The sequence below is a fragment of the Bombina bombina genome, chromosome 3 (genome assembly GCF_027579735.1).
Source record: "Bombina bombina isolate aBomBom1 chromosome 3, aBomBom1.pri, whole genome shotgun sequence".
Taxonomy (NCBI): Eukaryota; Metazoa; Chordata; class Amphibia; order Anura; family Bombinatoridae; genus Bombina; species Bombina bombina.
In genome coordinates, this window is record NC_069501.1 from 387,665,010 (window position 1) to 387,687,130 (window position 22,121).

General features: G+C 37.7%; 1 protein-coding gene across 1 annotated transcript; it reads left to right on the forward strand.

Moving 5' to 3' along the window:
- Nucleotides 1–205: 205 nt before the first annotated feature.
- LOC128653325 (bombinin-like peptides 1) lies at nt 206–5,984 on the forward strand. The gene is made up of 3 exons (XM_053706545.1): nt 206–248; nt 1,128–1,192; nt 5,332–5,984. The coding sequence occupies exons 2-3, from the start codon at nt 1,134–1,136 to the stop codon at nt 5,831–5,833; spliced, it is 561 nt and encodes a 186-aa protein (XP_053562520.1). The 5' UTR covers nt 206–248; nt 1,128–1,133; the 3' UTR covers nt 5,834–5,984.
- Nucleotides 5,985–22,121: the final 16,137 nt, after the last annotated feature.

Sequence of the window (22,121 nt, forward strand, 5' to 3'; positions counted from 1 at the left end):
ATCTGAATCTGTAATGTTTGGCTTTAATTAAGGTGATGCTATTATTTGCTTTTATAAAGTGAATGACTTTGCTAAAATCATTTAACACAAATATTAATTTATAATATTATTATAAAATTTGTTCAGGATAATTTGAATATATATTACTAATTAGACACAGATACTGTATATAAGGTGTAAATCCCTCACACCTAAGAGACCATCACACCAAGATATCTGATAACCTATAACAATATCCTGAGATCCTGGTAAGCAAATGTTATATCTAATACTTATATATTTGTAACAATTTTATTTATACTTCTTATGAGAGTGACCTTTATTTTACATTTAGTATAGATTTTTAATACTGGTAACTCACTTTTTTATGGCACCAGAGTAAAGAAACAACACAATATTAATAACAATTAAATTAATCAGATGCTTATTTATAACATTACACTGAATACTAAACATTAAAAGGCTTTGTGGTGTAATCATTAAAATAATTAGCAATAAGGGATATTAGTAATCTTGTAGTTGTACATGACAGAACAATATCTTTATCTATAAATTAATACTGACATGTTCTATGGAATTGTAATCCTTTAAGCTGAGTTTTTTGTTAAAAATAAACTTCAGATAATAGAATAAAACAGTTTGCAAATATCATAAGCATTATTTTGTGCAACTGAATGATTAAAAATCTATTTAATTAAAGGGACATGAAACCCCTAATCTCATGTCAATGCATTTTTAAACATCTTAGCAATTTACTTCTAATATCAATTTAGCTTTATTGTATCGGTATCCTTTATTGAAGGAGTAGCAGTGCACTATTTGGAGCTAGTTGAACACATCGGTAAGCCAATGACAACAGCCATATTTGTGCAGCCACCAATTAGCAGCTAGCTCCAGTCCCTAAGCCTACTTAGGCATGCTTATCAACAATGGATACCAAGTGAACAAAGCAACAGCAGTAAAATGGAAAGCAGCTTAGAATTGCATATGCTCTATCTGAATCATGATATCTTAATTTTGACTTTAATGTAATTGTGTTTTAATGTTTCTTTAATGAGATTTAAATCAACACATTTAGTAAAAATGTGATATGGTTCTAATTGTTTTTTTTTCTTTACTTTTAACAGGCAAAGATGAATTTTAAGTACATAGTTGCAGTGTCCATTTTAATAGCATCTGTATATGCACGAAGGTAAAATAAATATTCAAGGAAAGAACTATCAAAACTATTTATTTTAGATATGAATATTTTATCTCAGAGAACCTACTAAATATTCAAAAGAGATACTAAATTCTTAAAAATGCAATGGTCATATTTCCATATGTGGTAATAATTTTGTGACATAAAGCTTTCAAAAATGTGTGTAATGTAAAGTGCTATCTGCTTCCATTTTCCATCCAGTACAAATACACATTACATTATATGAGAGAACAAAAATGTAGTAAGATGTTAAAAGGAAGCTAACTTTTTACTTTCAACTTGTAAAAAAAAGTTAAGCCACCCACATAAAAAATGTACTTCCATTGGTGTGTGCACTTGAACAGGAGAGCTAAATAGTGAGGGAGAGAGCGAGAGCGAGAGATAAATAATCAGTTTTTATTAACTTAAGGCTGTGACACACTGCAAGCGGAGCGACGCGCAGCATGTACATGCGGCTGTGTGCGCTCAGTGTGTCCTGCCTTTTCATCTCTGAGCACTCTGCTGCGTCAGGTCGCGTAGCTAAGCGCTCAGAGATGAAATATTTGAACTTCAGAAGCGATGCGACGCAGAGTGAAGCAGCTGCTTTGCCTCGCGCCGCATCGCTTGCAGTGTGTCACAGCCTTTAACCCCTTAATGACCGGACCATTTTTCAATTTTCTTACCCTTAATGACAATGGCTATTTTTACATTTCTGCAGTGTTTGTGTTTAGCTGTAATTTTCCTCTTACTCATTTACTGTACCCACACATATTATATACCGTTTTTCTCGCCATAAAATGGACTTTACTAAAGATACCATTATTTTCATTATATCTTATAATTTACTAAAAAAAAAAAAAAAGATAAAATATGAGGAAAAAATGGAAAAAAACACGCTTTTTCTAACTTTGACCGCCAAAATCTGTTACACATCTACAATCACCAAAAAACACCCATGCTAAATAGTTTCTAAATTTTGTCCTGAGTTTAGAAATACCCAATGTTTACACATTCTTTGCTTTTTTTGCAATTTATGGAGCAATAAATACAAGTAGCACTTTGCTATTTCCAAACCACTTTTTTTCAAAATTAGCGCTAGTTACTTTGGAACCCTTATATCTGTCAGGAATACCTGAATATCCCTTGACATGTATATATTTTTTTTAGAAGACAACCCAAAGTATTGATCTAGGCCCATTTTGGTATATTTCATGCCACCATTTCACCGCCAAATGCGATAAAAAAAAAAAAAGTTAACTATTTCACAAATTTTGTCACAAACTTTAGGTTTCCCACTGAAATTATTTACAAACAGCTTCTGCAATTATGGCACAAATGGTTGTAAATGCTTCTCTGGGATCCCCTTTTTTCAGAAATAACAGACTTATATGGATTTGGGGTTGCTTTTTGGTAATTAGAAGGCAGCTAAATGCCGCTGCGCACCACACGTGTTTTATGCCCAGGAGTGAAGGGGTTAATTAGGGAGCTTGTAGGAAGCTTGTAGGGTTAATTTTAGCTTAAGTGTAGTGTAGTAGACAACCCCAAGTATTGATCTAGGCCCATTTTGGTATATTTTATGCAACCATTTCACCGCCAAATGCGAGCAAATAAAAAAAAAAACTTTACATTTTTCACAATTTTAGGTTTCTCACTGAAATAATTTACAAACAGCTTGTGCTATTATGGCAGAAATTGTTGTAAAAGCTTCTCTGGGATACCCTTTGTTCAGAAATAGCAGACTTATATGGCTTTGGCGTTGCTTTTTGGTAATTAGAAGGCCGCTAAATGCTGCTGCGCACCACACGTGAATTATGCCCAGCAGTGAAGGGGTTAAATTAGGTAGCTTTTAGGGAGCTTGCAGGGTTAATTTTAGAGATCAGCCTCCCACCTTACACATCCCACCCCCTGATCCCTCCCAAACAGCTCTCTTCCCTCCCCCACCCCACAATTGTTACCACCATCTTAAGTCCTGGCAGAAAGTCTGCCAGTATTAAATAAGAGGTTTTTTTTTTTTATTTAAATAAAAATAATAAAATCTTTTAGCTGGGATGGACCCCTGCCTTAGCCCCAACCTCCCTGATCCCCCCTCCAGCTCTCTAACCCTCTCCCCTACCTAATTACCGCCATCTTGGGTACTGGCAGCTGTCTGCCAGTACCCACTTTGGCCCCAAAAAAACAAAGTATTTTTTTTTTATTTTTCAATTAACTCTTTCTGTAGTGTAGCAGCCCCTCCACAATAACCCCACCCCCTCCCCCTCCCAGATCCATTTATAATTGAAAATTATTTTTTTTACCTTTCCCTGGCTTTTTGCCCTCATTGGTGTCAGTGTGGCTAATGCCTCGTGCATGCACACTATGTTCCCGTGCACGCGCGCGCGCCCTCGGGCACGCGCACGCACGCTCCCTCCCACCCGGACAACGGCACCATCACTACCGGTGCAGAGAGGGCCACAGAGTGGCTCTCTCTGAATCGGAGGCTTGTAAAGGGGTATTGCAGGATGCCTCCATATTGAGGCATCACTGCAATACCCTCAGAGCTGCTGGAAGCGATTGTGATCACTTCCAGCACTCTGTTAGACAACTGACGTACCAGGTACGTCCATTGTCATTAACTGCATGTTAATGCATGACGTACCTGGTACGTCAGTTGTCATTAAGGGGTTAAACTAATTTGGTACAAATAGAAATGCCTAAATACCCAATTTAACCCCTTAAAGGACTGGGCATTTCAGACAAAAACTTTCCAAAAAGACCAGTGCATTTTTGGCATCACTACATTTAAACAGAAATAGAGCATTTTTTTATATTTACCTATCAAAACTATATCTTTTTTTTAGTAGACAACCCAAATATTAATCTATGCCCATTTTGGTATATTTCATGCCACCATTTCACCAACAAATGTGACCAATTAAAAAAAAATTGTTACCTTTTTTACAATTTTAGTCTTCTCACTGAAATTATTTACAAACAGCTTGTGCAATCATGGCACTAATCATTGTAAATGCTTCTCTTGGATCCCCTTTGTTCAGAAATAGCAGACATACATGACTTTGGCATTGATTTTGTTAATTAGAAGGCTGCTAAATTCTGCTGTGCACCTCACTTGTATTATGCCCAGCAGTGAAGAGGTTAATTAGGTAGCTTGTAGGGTTAATTTTAGCTTTAGTGTAGAGGTTACCCTCCCACCTGACACATCCCCCCTGATTCCCCACTAATGCCTCTAAAACAGCTCTCTTCCCTCTCCCACCCCACAATGGTCACCCCCATCTAAAGTACTGGCAGAAAGTCTGCCAGTACTAAAATAAAAGGCTTTTTTTATATATATAATTTTTTTAAATATCTTTTCTGCAGTGTAGAATCCCCCCTTACCCCCAACCTCCCTGATCCCCCCGAACAGTTCTCTAACCCTCTACCTATTAGACACCATCTTAGGTACTGGCAGCTGTCTGCCAGTACCCAGTTTGACCTCATTTTTAATTTATGTCCCCCACTTTTTTCTGTAGTGTAGCTGCCCCCACTTATTACCATACCCCCCTCCCCTTCCCAGATCTCTTCCCTCAACGGATCCCACATAGGATACCCTTCATTGCCCCTCCTCCCTCCTTCCCCTTCACTGACGCATCTTTTTTTTCCCCTTGTCTGTAGCGTGGCGTAGCGGTCCCACCTGCTCTTGCCCTCCTCCTGCCCCCTCCAGCGATGGACCACCCACCCACCTACTTCCTTAAACAATCTGCACCACCGCTTTCTGATACAGAGAGAGCCACAGAGTGGCCGTCTCTGCATCGGTAACTCTGCAACTTAATTTCAGCAGTGCCCAATGTACCCCATGTGATCTCGCTATTTTTAGTGACATCGCAGCAGAGAGAAGCCCAGGACTGCAGCGACGTAGAGGGTACGGCGCTGGTTGTTAAGGGGTTAAAAAATGTAACTGCTTTTTTATAAGCAATTACTGACGTCTGTTATTTGCTCAGTGGTACTACAGACTAAGCAAAAGCCATCAGAGAACCAGGTGTGTCCATCTGTCCTAATTAGGTAGAACTGTGCTTTCAGAAAATAAAATATATTTTAAAAAACAATAAATAGTTTAATCTTAAAATGTTAAAGTCATAAAATTTGTTTACCAATCTGATTTATTTATTTATTTTTAGTGAAGAGAAAGAAGAATCACTGAGGGAAATCAGAGGTATAGGAGCAGCCATCCTAAGTGCTGGTAAAGCAGGTTTAAAAGGCTTGGCTAAGGGATTGGCTGAGCATTTTGGGAAGAGAACAGCTGAAGATCATGAAGTGATGAAAAGACTGGAAGCCGCAATACAGTCTCTGAGTCAGAGGGATGTTTTAGAAGAAGAATCACTGAGGGAAATCAGAAGTATAGGAGGAGCCATCCTAAGTGCTGGTAAATCAGCTTTAAAAGGCTTGGCTAAAGGATTGGCTGAGCATTTTGCGAATGGGAAGAGAACAGCTGAAGATCATGAAATGATGAAAAGACTGGAAGCCGCAGTGCGTGATCTAGATTCCTTGGAACATCCAGAGGAAGCTTCTGAAAAGGAAACCAGAGGCTTCAATCAAGAGGAAAAAGAGAAACGCATTATAGGGCCAGTATTAGGTTTGGTTGGTAGTGCACTTGGAGGTTTACTTAAAAAGATTGGATAATTAAAGACAGAAAAACTTTGCTTTCATGAATATTTGTAAAATGAAGCCAATCAGATAACATATAATAAAGCATAAATAAAGCACAAAAAAGATATTTAAACAAACTGCATGTTCTCTACTCTGCTATTAAATAAAAATCATATGAGCAAAACTTGTTTATCATTTGAAATTATCATTTCTGCTTAATATTTATGTAGTAAAGTTTATCTAATGATTTTTCTACAAAAGCCAACATAAAATCTATGGAAATATTTGTAGATAATAATTATATAATATTCTCTACAGGATTGTGTTTCACCCCAACATGTCGATACCTGGAAAACTAGTTAATAAAACAATAAGAAGCATATGATATTTATTTACGTGATTTTCATGCACCCTATTTTCTTATGCACACTTGTTCCTCTAATCTTAATATAAAAACAATGTAACAAACATGACCAAAATGTTAATAATTAAGCAGCTATACTAAAAAACAGCAAAAAATGTAGGACAGGAAAATATATTAACATTTTCATTGATTTTCAACACTGTTTAATTAGTATTTATCTCTTAAAAGCCCATTTATACCTATAATGAGTTGCATTTTTTGCTGGTTTGCACAGCTTTCGTTCAATTTTAAATGTCTGGAGGAAACTCCAGAGTTCTGCTGACTTTCTTCACTATAAGTTCATCTTGAACTTTTACTATTCTGCCCTTAAAGGGACACTAAACCCAAATGTTTTCTTTCGTGATTCAGATAGAGCATAACATTTTAAGCAACTTTCTAATTTACTCCCATTATAACATTTTCTTTATTCTCTTGGTATCTTTATTTGAAATGCAAGAATGTAAGTTTAGATGCCTGCCCATTTTTGGTGAACAACCTGGGTTGTCCTTGCTGATTGGTTGATAAATTCATCCACCAATAAAAAAGTGCTGTCCAGAGTCCTTAACAAAAAAAAAGCTTAGATGCCTTCTTTTTCAAATAAAAATTGCAAGAGAACTAAGAAAAATTGATAATAGTAGTAAATTAGAAAGTTGCTTAAAATTGCATGCTCTATCTGAATCACAAAAGAAAAAAATGGATTCAGTGTCCCTTTAATCTATTTAAGCAACATTACTTCTCTACTCTTATCTCTACTCTTTCTTCAAACCCAAAACGTCTGTTTTCCACTTTCAATACTCTTCTCCGCCCACCCCCACCTCCCACCACAACTTTTCTCTCAGCTCAAGATTTTGCCAGCTACTTTAACAACAAAATCGAATTAATCAGAAATGAAATCAGCTCTCAACATAATTCCGGTCTCCCACCCCCTCAAAAGCTCACAATCATCAAAAACCCACATAGCCATAAATTTTGCTCTTTTTCCCCTGTTTAAGAGGAAGAGGTTTCTGCCCTTATACTATCCTCTCACCTCACTAACTGTCTCCTCGACCCCATCCCCTCACAACTACGCCCTTCCCTCTCTTCTACCCTTATCCCTATACTCACACAAATCTTCAACCTCTCCCTCAGCTCTGGTATAGTTCCCACATCTCTTAAACATGCATTAGTCACACCTATCCTAAAAAACCTTCAGGTTACCAATGACCTACTTACAGCAAAATCCAAAGGCCACTTCTCTCTACTTATCCTCCTTGATCTGTTAGCAGCCTTTGATACTGTTGACCACCCTCATTTGCTCCATGCCCTCCAATCCTTCGTTATCTGCGACACAGCTCTCTCTTGGTTCTCTTCCTATCTGTCTAACCGTACCTTTTAGTTTAGCCTTCTCTGGGGCATCCTCTGCCCCGTTACCTCTTTCTGTTGGGGTACAGAAAGGCTCTGTCCTCGGTCCCCTTCTCTTCTCAATCTACACGTCCTCATTAGGTTCCTTAATAAAGCTCCACGGGTTTAACTATCATTTGTATGTCGATGTTACCCAAATCTACCTCTCTGCACCAGAACTATCTCCTTCTTTGCTAACCCATGTCACTCTCATATCATATCTTGGATTTCCTCTCACTAACTCAAGCTAAATCTCTCCAAAACTGAGCTCCTTATTCCCCCCCCTTCTTCCAAAATCTCCACTCCCCATGTCTCTATAACTGTTGATAACTCCATCATTACCCCAACCTCACATGCCCGATGTCTTGGGGTCACACTTGACTCATTTCTTTCTTTCACTCCTCACATTCAGAACTTGGCTAAAGCCTGCCGCTTCCACCTTAAAAACATTGCTAAAATCAGACATTTCCTTACACAAGACACAACTAAGATTTTAATCCTTGCAGAACATTTGGGATAGACTCCCTGGAAAAAAATGCTGTGTAGCACTCTCTGCCCAGACTGGGGCAGAGACAACTGTGTATTTAAAATTTAACTTTTATTGGTTAACTTAAAAAAATGGGTAGACATAGACATTTAAAATCACTCTATCTCTGGTTGCTACTAGCAACTGTGTCTAGTTGCTGTTAGGCGATTCGTGAGACCGGTGAGTTAATATGTTTGGCCTTGGTTATCTGTATTAAATTAATCGGTACTCGCTAGTTCTGGTCACCTTTAAATAAATAGGGATAACAGGTGCCCTGTAATTGTTGTCTGTAGGTACGTTAGTTTCTCTTTATTAATTGGAACTCTTTAAATTCCAAAAATTGAGTGTGAAATTTGTTTTAATTATTGGCCTGGGTTATCAAGAAAGATTTGAGGTTTTATTTACATATGTACACAGACCCTTGGTTGTGTGGTTTGTGGTGCTTTGGAACCAACTCAATTTAGTTAAATTCCATATTTATACATGAATTTACCCAAACAGTATCAATTGTACCTTACAATGATATTATCTTAGGAGCATACATTAACTGTCTCTCTATTCTTTATCATGGTCCCCTTATAGGTTTTACAATGTGAGGTTTTATTCCCATATGTACACAGACCCTTGGTTGTGTGGTTTATAGTGCTTTGGAACCAACTTGATTTAGTTAAATTCCATATTTATACACGATTTTACCCAAACAGTATCAATTGTACCTTGCAATGATATTATCTTAAGAGCATACAGTTGCTGCCTTTCTATTCGATGTCATGTTCCCCTTATAGGTTTTTACAATAAGGCAAGTTTAAACAAACATTTTCTTTGGTTACTGTCAATTACAGTGATTGTATAAATTTAAGCCCGTGCTTCCTTTAATCACTGTCAAATGAAGTGATTGTATGTCTCTTACGGTCTGAAGTGATAGTTATGCAACTTTAGGTGACAATTGAAACTATGGGTCACTGGCTATTGCAGTAGAACCATACTATATTGTGTTACTTTCTGGATCGGCACTTTTATAACTCTGTGGTAACCTTGTTTTACCCGTAATAAATTGCTGTGACGGTTAGTGCTTATTTTCTATATACGTTATTTGGCTGTTGTTGGTAGTTCCTATCAGCTCTTAAATTATTATTGCACTGGGAGTTGTGTGTAATTCTCCAATTGCTCTAACCAGTGACGTGCACTCATAGGAGGCAGGTGAGGCAGTGCCTCCCCTGGCCAAATGGTGCATTACAGCCTTATTTATAAAAATAATAAAAATATATATATTTTTTTTTTATTTTTTTTATCTTAAAAGGTGACCCTCCCCACCCCCCCACCCCTCCACCAAATTCATTATTTTATTTCCATTTTTGTTTAAAAAAACAAAACAACGTAATATAAGTAATACATTCATATTGTGCAAGAAAGAAGAGGCGAGCTATCCTTTCATTGCGCAATATGAATGTAACTGTATTGTGTTGTATATGGGCCGCTAAAGACTGCCACCCAGTGGGGAATAATAGCTATGTGCAGCAGTCTCTTGCGGCCCATATACTGCTCCCACCGGAGGCTTGACTCTTCAAGCCTCCGGAGCCCTCAGCCCTGCCTGCCCGCCCCTCAGCCAATCAGACATGAGTATGTTTGAGTCTCTGGGCTGAGTTGCCGGGCGGGAAATTAGGCAGTGTCTGCAGAAGAGTCAAGAAGGGAGGTTAGTCCACGCACTGTCAGTTTCTGTCTATTATTGAATATATTCTATTGTCTTCAATCATTCTGTACTGTAGTGGTCAGTCGACGACCGGACCGGTGTGGGTGGAGAGTGAGATAGAGACTACCGCTATTGAGGGGATGTAATTAGCAATGGCTCTCAATCAGACGTGACTCGTTGGCCACAAGGTGAGGTCATGTCTGAGTCTGACTGAGAGCCATTGCTAATCACATCTATGGCTTGCAGTTGCGGTAGGTGTTTTTAATCATTATGGATAATATCTGCTTGGTGTTTGATGACTGTTGTAGAGGCTATTCTAATGGCTAAGCGGCTTCCTCCTGCACTCCCACAGGCCAACAAAACACTAAGTCTTAGAGTCAAATATAATTGATTGCACCATATGCCGTCGCCACGGGTTTGCAAATTACAGTTTAAGATTTAGAGTCAGTATGTATTGTAATTTGTAAACCTGTGGCAATGGCGTATGGTGCAATCAATTATATTTGACAGTCAGTCACATGTAAGTGTGTTGTTGCCGATGACATGCTGTAGACTGGAGTGGTCATCATAATATCTCCGCTAGCCCAGCCCCCCCATGGTTCTGCCGGCTCCTGATCCTGAGGTCAGAGAGGAGAAGCAGGAGACAGAGGCACTGTGGCAGACTGAGTACTCACAGTGCAGCAGTGAATCAGAGTGAGACTAGTGTGACACTCAATCAGTCAGTGACGTTTAAGGTCCGGACCGGAGGAGCTTGATTGTTAGGTAAAGTACAGTTAAGCAAGCTGCCTACTAGGTAGGTTAACCGTTCTGTGTGCAAGAGGGCTGCTTTGTTATTACATCTATGTCAGAGTAACAAAGCAGCCCCCTCATAGACAGAAAGGTATCTGCAGAGCTCACAGTTTTCTGTATCAGACAGAACACACAGGCAGGATGTGGGGCAAAGCATATTAATTTAATGTGAGATGTGGTCAGAGTGACTGTCTGGCCATTTGAAAGAGTGGGCAAACAGTGCTGCTGCCTGGGGCACCACAGGTACATTTGGGAGTGAACTGGGAGCAAACAGTCACTATTGTATTTATATAGCTAAGTTTTTATAAATCTGCACATTTGTGTTAATGTTTACACATTTCCTTCAGTGTCTGGTGTTCGGCAGCCTCTCCTCCTCCCTTACACATTCCTCCTCCCCCCTCCTGGTTGTAGACACTGCCCCCTTCTCTCTCAGTCCTGCTTGTGTGTGTAGAAAACAGATGCCTTGCCTTCACAGATCTAAGGTGCGTGTCAGTCAGATAGTATAATGCTGAGGCTCCCACACTGCTTTGGTGAAAAATCACACTGTCATAGATTTATTTTTAGCTCCTCATTAACCCTTTCAAAACAGCACTGGTTTGCACAGAACTTGTTTTGGCATCATAATGCATTGAGTCCCACTATCCACAGCAATCTACTGAAACCCTCTTCAAGCTAATAATGTGCCTGGTCCCTTGAAGTTCAAAGGACCAGGCACATTATTATATCATTAGTTTGTTTGTAAATCACTTTCTGAGTTACTTTAATATTTGTAAAAGCTTTATTCTTTAGTCCCTAAATCTGTACTTCCTGCCACTCCACACACATCAAGATTTACTTCCACCTATCCTGCTCAGCCTGTATAATTTATTATAGAGCCTAACTGCTCAGGTCACCTGCCATAAATCAAGGGTAAATCTTTTTTTGCTTCAATGCTTCCCACTAAGTTAACTTTTAGTTGCCAGACTGCTTTGCTCATCCTCAAAACTGTTATAAATTATAATGTCACACACAGCCCAACCATTATTTTTTAAACAATGCCATTTTTTCAATAATATAAATATATGCATTTACTATACTATATGGTTTTAGCTGCTGGTATTGGAGCTGTATTTGAGATGTATGCATTAGTTTACTACATTCTTCTATCTGCTGGTATTGGAGCTGAATTTGAGATATATTTATTACTGAATTGTGTTAGTGGGTATATGAGCAGAGTGTGTGTGTGTGTGTCTGTGAGCAGAGTGTGTGCGCTTTATTCTCCAGGTAATAAACACATTTCTGATGAGCTGGTGCTTTAGTGCAGTGTTTCTCAACCACGGTCCTCAAGTACCCCCAACAGGTCAGGTTTTCATTATAGCTGAACCGGTGCACAGGTGAAGTAATCAGCTGATCAGCAACACCGTGGTTACTAACTTGCTCTCACCCATCAGCTTATTATTTCACCTGTGCACTGGTTCAGCTATAATTAAAACCTGCCCTGTTGGGGGTATTTGCAGCCTGCGGCATATGTTTTTCACCGGCGTATCATATATAGTGCCTCACCAGTCTTTGATCTCACTGCACGTCACTGGCTCTAACCTATTTGAAATGTTAATACTTGTGTGTGATTGAATGGTTCATATTATGGTATCATTCACACTGATTATTTAGTTTAAATACCCATTCATGCGTTGCTAAGTAATTCAGTATATGTTGTGTCACCAAACAACCTAATAGTCACTCAATGGTAACGCCTTTATATATGATTTTCTTATTGTCAGGAATACTGCTCCACCTTAAGAACTGTATCTCTTCTCAGAGAATACCACCTTTACTTCTTTGTTCCACCCTCCTAACCTATTTAAGTTTCACTCTGACGTCAGCCAGGTGCTTAGTGATTGAGAAATTTCCTGACTACTGAGCTGTTCATATGAATTATCCTGCTATAGTTGGAACCGTATTGCTATTTCCTGAGAGACTGGATTTAACCTTGTGCATTCTCATTTGCACTGTCACCGTATCCAGCCTGTCACATATCAATTGAACTTTCACAGCGCTGCCCTGCACGCACCTGTTTCACTTGTGGTGGCGTATTGAGAAACCACATCCGCGGTATAGAACTAACTTGGGGACACAGACTTTACCTTCCGTGAGTAACCGCTGCTGTAATCTTCGCGGCACTGAACCGTGTTCCGAAATCCGGAGGTTTCCAAGTGATCTCCGCTGCCTACGCTGACCATGATTCACGGAACTACTTGCAGAGGAATCTACTCAGCCGACGCTCTCACGGAGCGCTCTCTTGCGGCATATCTGTCAGGCTCACACGGAACGGAACCATTCCGTGTTCTCAGACTACAGCAGTTGTTGTTGCTTAAACTATCTATCTTTAACTAATACTTACCAGTAATACATCTGGGAATAATCTACCATACCACAAGTTCAGTTTATACTCATATATCTATATTGCAAAGATCGAAGGGCTGCTGGTATTCCGGGTTGTTTGTTTAAGGACATACTAACCACATACAGATCTATTCAGTGAAGAGATAACTGAATAGTTTATTAATTCACTCTGAGCCTCAGGGGTTAACATTCACATTCGTTGACTCAAAGCTAAGTGATGCAAATTAACATCCACAGTTGTTGATCCATAAAACAGTCTAAAAAGATACAAAAATGTTACATTCTTACACTTATACTAGCAATGATTCTGCTTGTTCCACCATTCACGTTGTTAACTTAATTAATACAATTTCCCATATTATTGAGCAGTTTGCTGTATTATATGTGTCTCGCAGCACACGTTGTTTGTAACTTTTAACTGATACTTTGAATATACATTAATACAGCGCCATGTAATCGGACGCTGATTCTGGAGACCTTGAAACTTGTTATGAGTACATCAGCAGCATCTGCGCTAAGGTTCAAGCTACTATTAATAATACTTATATATTTCTCTCCATTCACATTGTTACCTTGTTTGATTACACATGCATGCATTATCAGATAATTTGGTATATATCATAATGCGTGCCTCAAAACACCTTAATAATAGAGGGCTTTGCTTTTGTGAGTTATGGTTATATAATAGCATTCACACCCAAGCTGCCAGTTCCAAGCCAAACTCATTATAATGGACTTTATATTAATCTTTGGCTGATATTGGATATATATCGGTTGCGACTATGTTAGCAACCTTAATTACTGTGTTACCAACTCCTCGTCACACTCGTTAGAATGTGCTGCCACTGTCCTTAAGTTAATAGTAACTCTTAGTCTCGCTTTCCCCTATTAACCATTATCACACTCATGCGGTTTAACCATTAGGTTGACATGCTCACACACTCTTGTATCATATATTATTTGGCACCTTGAGTCCTTTAACTATTTGGTTTAGCAACTGAGATAGATTATTTAAAAAACATATAGCTTTCTAGTGGGACCCCATCGTCCCACGCAACCCCCTGATGCGTTTCGCCAACTATGGCTTTATCAAAGGCGGCGGGCCGCCATGGTTCAAAGTATTTATTAGTTTTCACTTGCGGAAGTTCCGCCTCTACCATGATATCATTCGTTCTTGTCGGCTGTCATTCATGTGTGTACAGCCAATTTGGATCAGTGTGTTCAATACTCTGTTGAGTTCTAAGGTGGATTACTGGGTTAGGATGTTAAGGTGGACATACTTTTTGTCTTCCAGTATAGATTCTTATTTTATATCTTTCGATATAGAGATTTATAGTTTTATCTGTTGTATTGGTTTCATCCTAATGGATTATAGACAAAAGGTTAATTATGACTCTTTGTTATTAAAACCACTCTTTTGTTTTGTTAATGTCATTGTTAACATTAGCAGTGTGGTTCTGTGTTACAAGGAATAATCTGATCATTTATTGAACAAGATTTATTTCCAAATTTACCTTCATAACTTTTAGTGACCTTGTTATTAATGTTGAATAATATAGCGTGTTAAAGAGTATCAAGGAGAAAAGAGTAATTTCCTTATATTGGGTTGATATTGTTATTCCTCCCACCTAAAGATTTTATCCATGTGTTTACCATTTATCTTGACCACTGTATTTCGATAATTAATTCTAAGTCACAGGGTTCTCGTTGATTTCCTTATTATATTTCTCTTTGGTGGCTTAATTTTGATTTTGTAAATTTGTTGTTTTCTGTGTGGTAAATCATTACTCATGGGTTTCCTTTTTATTATTGTACTATGATTGGTTATATTATTTACATTCTGTATAGTATGAATTCAATTATTATCTTCACATTTGTATTATCTATTTATATATATATTTAGGGTTTTCTTGATATCCTATATGACCCACCAGTTATTGATGTTACTGTGCTTCATGCTGTGTTAAATAATTTCACTTTATGTGCGCCCTTGACATTTTGGTGCATGTGATTAGATGTTACGTGATTGTAATGCTACAATATTGGTGCCATACTTTACTTTGTGTTAAGTTTGCCTTTGCCTATTTGAGTGTGTAAATTATCCATTTCCTCCTGTGTTTCAATGTGATGAGATTGCCTTTTGTTCAAAAAGGCTTGTGTTATTAATTTGTGAACTGTTTTGTTAACTTAAATTATGATTGGCAATTAGCCAATGTCTGTGTGAGATACTCATCCAAATTTTTCTTGTATTTCCATTTTGGTTCTATATTGTGGTGCTCTTAATTCATTGTTGTGCTCAGGGGTAACCCCTCTGAGAGTGAAGTTATTTTGTGAAATCCCAACTTGTGATGTGTATTAGGCATTGTCAAATTGCCTAATTTCAAAAAAAGGGGGGGATGTGAAAAAAAGTGTTTTCTTGTTAAAAAATATTTGTTACAAATTAAAACGTGAAAAATTACTAATTCTGATCTATCATTACTAGTGGAATAATTGTGTAACTTTCTCTGAGGTTGCCACCTTTTTGTATGCTTATTGTTGTTTTTATCTGTTATGCTTGAAAAAGTTTTTTTCTTTCTTTGCCATTGCTTCCTTCTATTAAAGTTGTTTTCTTGCCATTGTTCACTTTCTATTGGATATTTGGCGGGTTTTATCCTCTTTTAATCTATAGAAATACGAAAAAGTTGTTGTTTTCATTTATGCCATTAGGATGTATTGAATTTAATAAGTATATCCACTTGCTTTCAGCTTTAAGTAAAGCTGTTTCTAAGTCTCCTCCTCTTACACCTAGTTTGATGTGTTCTACTCCCCAGCACTGAAGACCTTTGGGGCTTGAATTGTGTTTTGATAGAAAGTGTGATGCCACACTTGTTATAGCTTTGCCATCGGCTATATCTTTTCTGGCATTTTTGATGTTTCTTAGATGTTCCATCAAGCGCACTCTTCTCTTGCGAGTCGTCATGCCTACATAGTATAGTCGGCACGTGCATTGCAATACATAGATTACCCCCTGAATATTGCAACTGATGTATTTGCTAATTTTATGAGTGTATCCAAACCTATCAGTGACGCTATCTGTTCTTTTAATGTATTGACATGTGGAACACGTTCCACATTTGAAGGAACCTGGAGTGAAGGCAGTTGTTGTCCTCTTTCTGCTGTAGTGACTTTGTGTTAGCATGTCTTTCATATTCCTGGAGCGTCTAAATCCAATCTCTGCTTTTTCTCCCAGTTGCATTCTTAATACTGGATCTGATGTCAAGACATGCCAATGTTTTTGGATGATTTCTTTTATTTGATTGGTTTGAGAAGTGTAGGTCAAGATCAATCTGGTTTTGTTATCTTTTTGTTTATTTTTCTTTTTTAATAACTCTCTCCTATTGATGTTAATCGCATACGCCTAGATTTAGAGTTCTGCGTTAGCCGTCAAAACCAGCGTTAGAGGCTCCTAACGCTGGTTTTGGGCTACCCCTGGTATTTAGAGTCGTGTAGGTAAGGGTCTAACGCTCACTTTCCAGCCGCGACTTTTCCATACCGCAGATCCCCTTACGCCATTTACGTAGCCTATCTTTTCAATGGGATCTTTCTAACGCCGGTATTTGGAGTCTTGGCTGAAGTGAGCGTTAGAAATCTAACGACAAAACTCCAGCCGCAGAAAAAAGCCAGGAGTTAAGAGCTTTCTGGGCTAACGCCGGTTCATAAAGCTCTTAACTACTGTGCTCTACAGTACACTAACACCCATAAACTAACTATGTACCCCTAAACCGAGGTCCCCCCACATCGCCGCCACTCTATTAAATTTTTTTAACCCCTAATCTGCCGACCGCACAGCGCCGCCACCTACGTTATCCTTATGTAATCCTAATCTGCTGCCCATAACACCGCTGACCCCTATATTATATTTATTAACCCCTAATCTGCCCCCCAAAATGTCGCCGCCACCTGCCTACAATATTTAACCCCTAATCTGCCGACCGGACCTCACCGCTACTCTAATAAAGTTATTAACCCCTAATCCGCCTCAATAACCCTATAATAAATAGTATTAACCCCTAATCTGCCCTCCCTAACATCACCGACACCTAACTTCAAGTATTAACCCCTAATCTGCCGACCGGACCTCGCCGCTACTCTATTAAATGTATTAACCCCTAAAGCTAAGTCTAACCCTAACACCCCCCTAAGTTAAATATAATTTTTATCTAACGAAATAAATTCAATCTTATTAAATAAATTAATCCTATTTAAAGCTAAATACTTACCTGTAAAATAAATCCTAATATAGCTACAATATAAATTATAATTATATTGTAGCTATTTTAGGATTAATATTTATTTTACACGCAACTTTGTATTTATTTTAACCAGGTACAATAGCTAATAAATAGTTAATAACTATTTAATAGCTACCTAGTTAAAATAATTACAAAATTACCTGTAAAATAAATCCTAACCTAAGTTACAATTAAACCTAACACTACACTATCAATAAATTAATTAAATAAAATACCTACAATTATCTACAATTAAACCTAAAACTACACTATCAATAAATTAATTAAATACAATACCTACAAATAAATACAATTAAATAAACTAACTAAAGTACAAAAAATAAAAAAGAACTAAGTTACAAAAAATAAAAAAATATTTTCAAACATTAGAAAAATATTACAACAATTTTAAGCTAATTACACCTACTCTAAGCCCCCTAATAAAATAACAAAGCCCCCCAAAATAAAAAAATGCCCTACCCTATTCTAAAATAAAAATAGAAAAGCTCTTTTACCTTACCAGCCCTTAAAAGGGCCTTTTGCGGGGCATGCCCCAAAGAAAACAGCTCTTTTGCCTGGAAAAAAACATACAATACCCCCCCCCAACATTACAACCCACCACCCACATACCCCTAATCTAACCCAAACCCCCATTAAATAAACCTAACACTAAGCCCCTGAAGATCTTCCTACCTTATCTTCACCACGCCGGGTATCACCGAGCGGTCCAGGCTCCGATGTCTTGATCCAAGCCCAAGCGGGGGCTGAATACGTCCATCCTCCGGCTGAAGTCTTGATCCAAGCCCAAGCGGGGGCTGAAGACGTCCATCCTCCGGCTGAAGTCTTGATCCAAGCGGCGGCTAAAGAAGTCCATCATCGGGCAGAAGTCTTCATCCTTTCCGGGCAGAAGAGGAGATCCGGACCAGTAGACATCTTCATCCAAGCGGCATCTTCTATGTTCTTCCATCCGACGACGAGTGACTCCATCTTCAAGACCTCCGGCGCAGATCCATCCTCTTCTTCCGACGACTAGACGAATGAAGGTTCCTTTAAGGGACGTCATCCAAGATGGCATCCCTTGAATTCCGATTGGCTGATAGGATTCTATCAGCCAATCGGAATTAAGGTAGGAAAATTCTGATTGGCTGATGGAATCAGCCAATCAGATTGAAGTTCAATCCGATTGGCTGATCCAATCAGCCAATCGGATTGAACTTGAATCTGATTGGCCGCAGAACTCTAAATCTAGCCATTTGTTTTTTGCTTTTTTGATACTTGTCTTACCATACCCTCTTATAGTTAGCCTTTCTTCAAGTTCTTTGGCTCTAATCTTAAAGGTACTTAGGTCCGTACAGTTATGTCTTGTTCTTAAAAATTCCCCTGTTGGTAATCCTCTTAAGGTACCTGGTGCATGAGCACTTGACTTGTGTAGTAGGCTGTCCGTTGCTGTCTTTTTCCTATAGAGGTCTGTAGTTATTCTTCCATCTTCCTCTTTGATTATTTTCAGATTTAGGAAAGCAATTTCTTTTTGGCTCATTTCAGATGTTAATCGGATATTTAAGGAAAATAGCTTTGAAAAAACATTTCAACAATGTTGAAGGATGGAGCCTGGAGGAATTAAGTAGTTTGAAGGACTTAGAATAATTATTGGATGAAAATACTACTGAAACAGAACAAAAATGGAGGAGTAAATTAAGAAATAAATCCACTTATGTTCCAAAAAGCATTCACTCGCCTCAAATACAGGTTTTCAATAATTTAGTATGTCAAGAAATCACAGATTTGAAATTAAATCCAAAAACACAAAATCTATCTTACAAAGAAAAAATGCCACTCAGAGAAATTCAAGACTGGGAGAATGTGGTCATTCGCAACTCGGACAAAGGGGGCAACATCGTAATTTGGCCATTAGAAATGTACTTGCGAGAAGTGAATAAACAGCTCAATGATAAAAAATGTTATTCAAAACTGTTATTTAAACCTATTGAGGGATATCAGCAAATTTACAATCATATGATCAGCAGAGCACATAAAGACGCAGTCCTAACAGATAAAGAAAAGACATTTTTGGAAGTACCAAATCCAAAAGTGGCCACATTATACCTTATACCAAAGGTACACAAAAACCCGACAAATCCCCCAGGAAGACCAATACTATCGGGTATAGGTTGTCTTACCGAGAAAGCGAGTCAATATATTGACCACAGGTTAAGAAACTTTGTGCACGAGTTGCCCTCATATGTACAGGATACTATGGAGGTCCTACAGAAGTTAGATAACATCTATATTGAAAAAACCACATGGCTTGTGACAACTGATGTAGAAGCGTTGTATACCTCTATAGATCATGACAAGGGAGTACAGGCAGTGAGATACTTCCTGGAACAAAAATCTGAAGAAGATGAAAATCACAACAAATTTATTATCGACCTATTGAAATTCGTCTTACAATATAATTTCTTCACCTTTGATAATGGATTTTACTTACAGACATGAGGAACAGCAATGGGGACAGCATGCGCCCCCACCTACGCTAATTTATTTATGGGTTGGTGGGAGGCGGAACATGTATTCACTGAAAATAACACCAAATACACAGACTGCATACCCCTATGGCTAAGATTCATTGACGATATTCTGTTCATATGGGAAGGCTCTTATGAAACACTACAAGAGTTCCTGAGTATATTACACAGAAATAACCTAAATATCCGATTAACATCTGAAATGAGCCAAAAAGAAATTGCTTTCCTAGATCTGAAAATAATCAAAGAGGAAGATGGAAGAATAACTACAGACCTCTATAGGAAAAAGACAGCAACGAACAGCCTACTACACAAGTCAAGTGCTCATGCACCAGGTACCTTAAGAGGATTACCAACAGGGGAATTTTTAAGAACAAGACGTAACTGTACGGACCTAAGTACCTTTAAGATTAGAGCCAAAGAACTTGAAGAAAGGCTAACTATAAGAGGGTATAGTAAGACAAGTATTAAAAAAGCAAACAACAAAGCGATTAACATCAATAGGAGAGAGTTATTAAAAAAGAAAAATAAACAAAAAGATAACAAAACCAGATTGATCTTGACCTACACTTCTCAAACCAATCAAATAAAAGAAATCATTCAAAAACATTTGCATGTCTTGACATCAGATCCAGTATTAAGAATGCAACTGGGAGAAAAAACAGAGATTGGATTTAGACGCTCCAGGAATATGAAAGACATGCTAACACAAAGTCACTACAGCAGAAAGAGGACAACAACCGCCTTCACTCCAGGTTCCTTCAAATGTGGAACGTGTTCCACATGTCAATACATTAAAAGAACAGATAGCATCACTGATAGGTTTGGATACACTCATAAAATTAGCAAATACATCAGTTGCAATACCCAGGGGGTAATCTATGTATTGCAATGCACGTGCCGACTATACTATGTAGGCATGACGACTCGCAAGATAAGAATGCGCTTGATTGAACATCTAAGAAACATCAAAAATGCCAGAAAAGATATAGCCGATGGCAAAGCTATAACTAATGTGGCATCACACTTTCTATCAAAACACAATTCAAGCCCCAAAGGTCTTCAGTGCTGGGGAGTAGAACACATCAAACTAGGTGTAAGAGGAGGAGACTTAGAAACAGCTTTACTTAAAGCTGAAAGCAAGTGGATATACTTATTAAATTCAGTACATCCTAATGGCATAAATGAAAACAACAACTTTTTCATATTTCTATAGATTAAAAGAGGATAAAACCCGCCAAATATCCAATAGAAAGCGAACAATGGCAAGAAAACAACTTTAATAGAAGGAAACAATGGCAAAGAGAGAAAAAAACTTTTTCAAGCATAACAGATAAAAACAACAATAAGCATACAAAAAGGTGGCAACCTCAGAAAAAGTTACACAATTATTCCACTAGTAATGATAGATCACAATTAGTAATTTTTCATGTTTTAGTTTGTAACAAATATTTTTTAACAAGAAAACACTTTTTTTCACATCCCCCCCCTTTTTTTGAAATTAGGCAATTTGACAATGCCTAATACACATCACAAGTTGGGTTTTCACAAAATAACTTCACTCTCAGAGGGGTTACCCCTGAGCACAACGATGAATTAAGAGCACCACAATATAGAACCAAAATGGAAATACAAGAAAAATTTGGATGAGTATCTCACACAGACATTGGCTAATTGCCAATCATAATTTAAGTTAACAAAACAGTTCACAAATTAATAACACAAGCCTTTTTGAACAAAAGGCAATCTCATCACATTGAAACACAGGAGGAAATGGATAATTTACACACTCAAATAGGCAAAGGCAAACTTAACACAAAGTAAAGTATGGCACCAACATTGTAGCATTACAATCACGTAACATCTAATCACATGCACCAAAATGTCAAGGGCGCACATAAAGTGAAATTATTTAGCACAGCATGAAGCACAGTAACATCAATAACTGGTGGGTCATATAGGATATCAAGAAAATCCTAAATATATATATATAAATAGGTAATACAACTGTGAAGATAATAATTGAATTCATACTATACAGAATGTAAATAATATAACCAATCATAGTACAATAATAAAAAGGAAACCCACTAGTAATGATTCACCACACAGAAAACAACAAATTTACAAAATCAAAATTAAGCCACCAAAGAGAAATATAATAAGGAAATCAAGGAGAACCCTGTGACTTAGAATTAATTATCGAAATACATTGGTCACAATAAATGGTAAACACATGGATAAAATCTTTAGGTGGGAGGAATAACTATATCAACCCAATATAAGGAAATTACTCTTTTCTCCTTGATACTCTTTAACACGCTATATTATTCAACATTAATAACATGGTCACTA

Excerpts from the sequence above, each read along its gene's own strand:
- LOC128653325 (XM_053706545.1), top strand. The coding sequence starts at position 1,134 with ATGAATTTTAAGTACATAGTTGCAGTGTCCATTTTAATAGCATCTGTA. Across the intron at positions 1,193-5,331 it reads GCATCTGTATATGCACGAAG|TGAAGAGAAAGAAGAATCAC; the intron begins GTAAAATAAATA and ends ATTTATTTTTAG.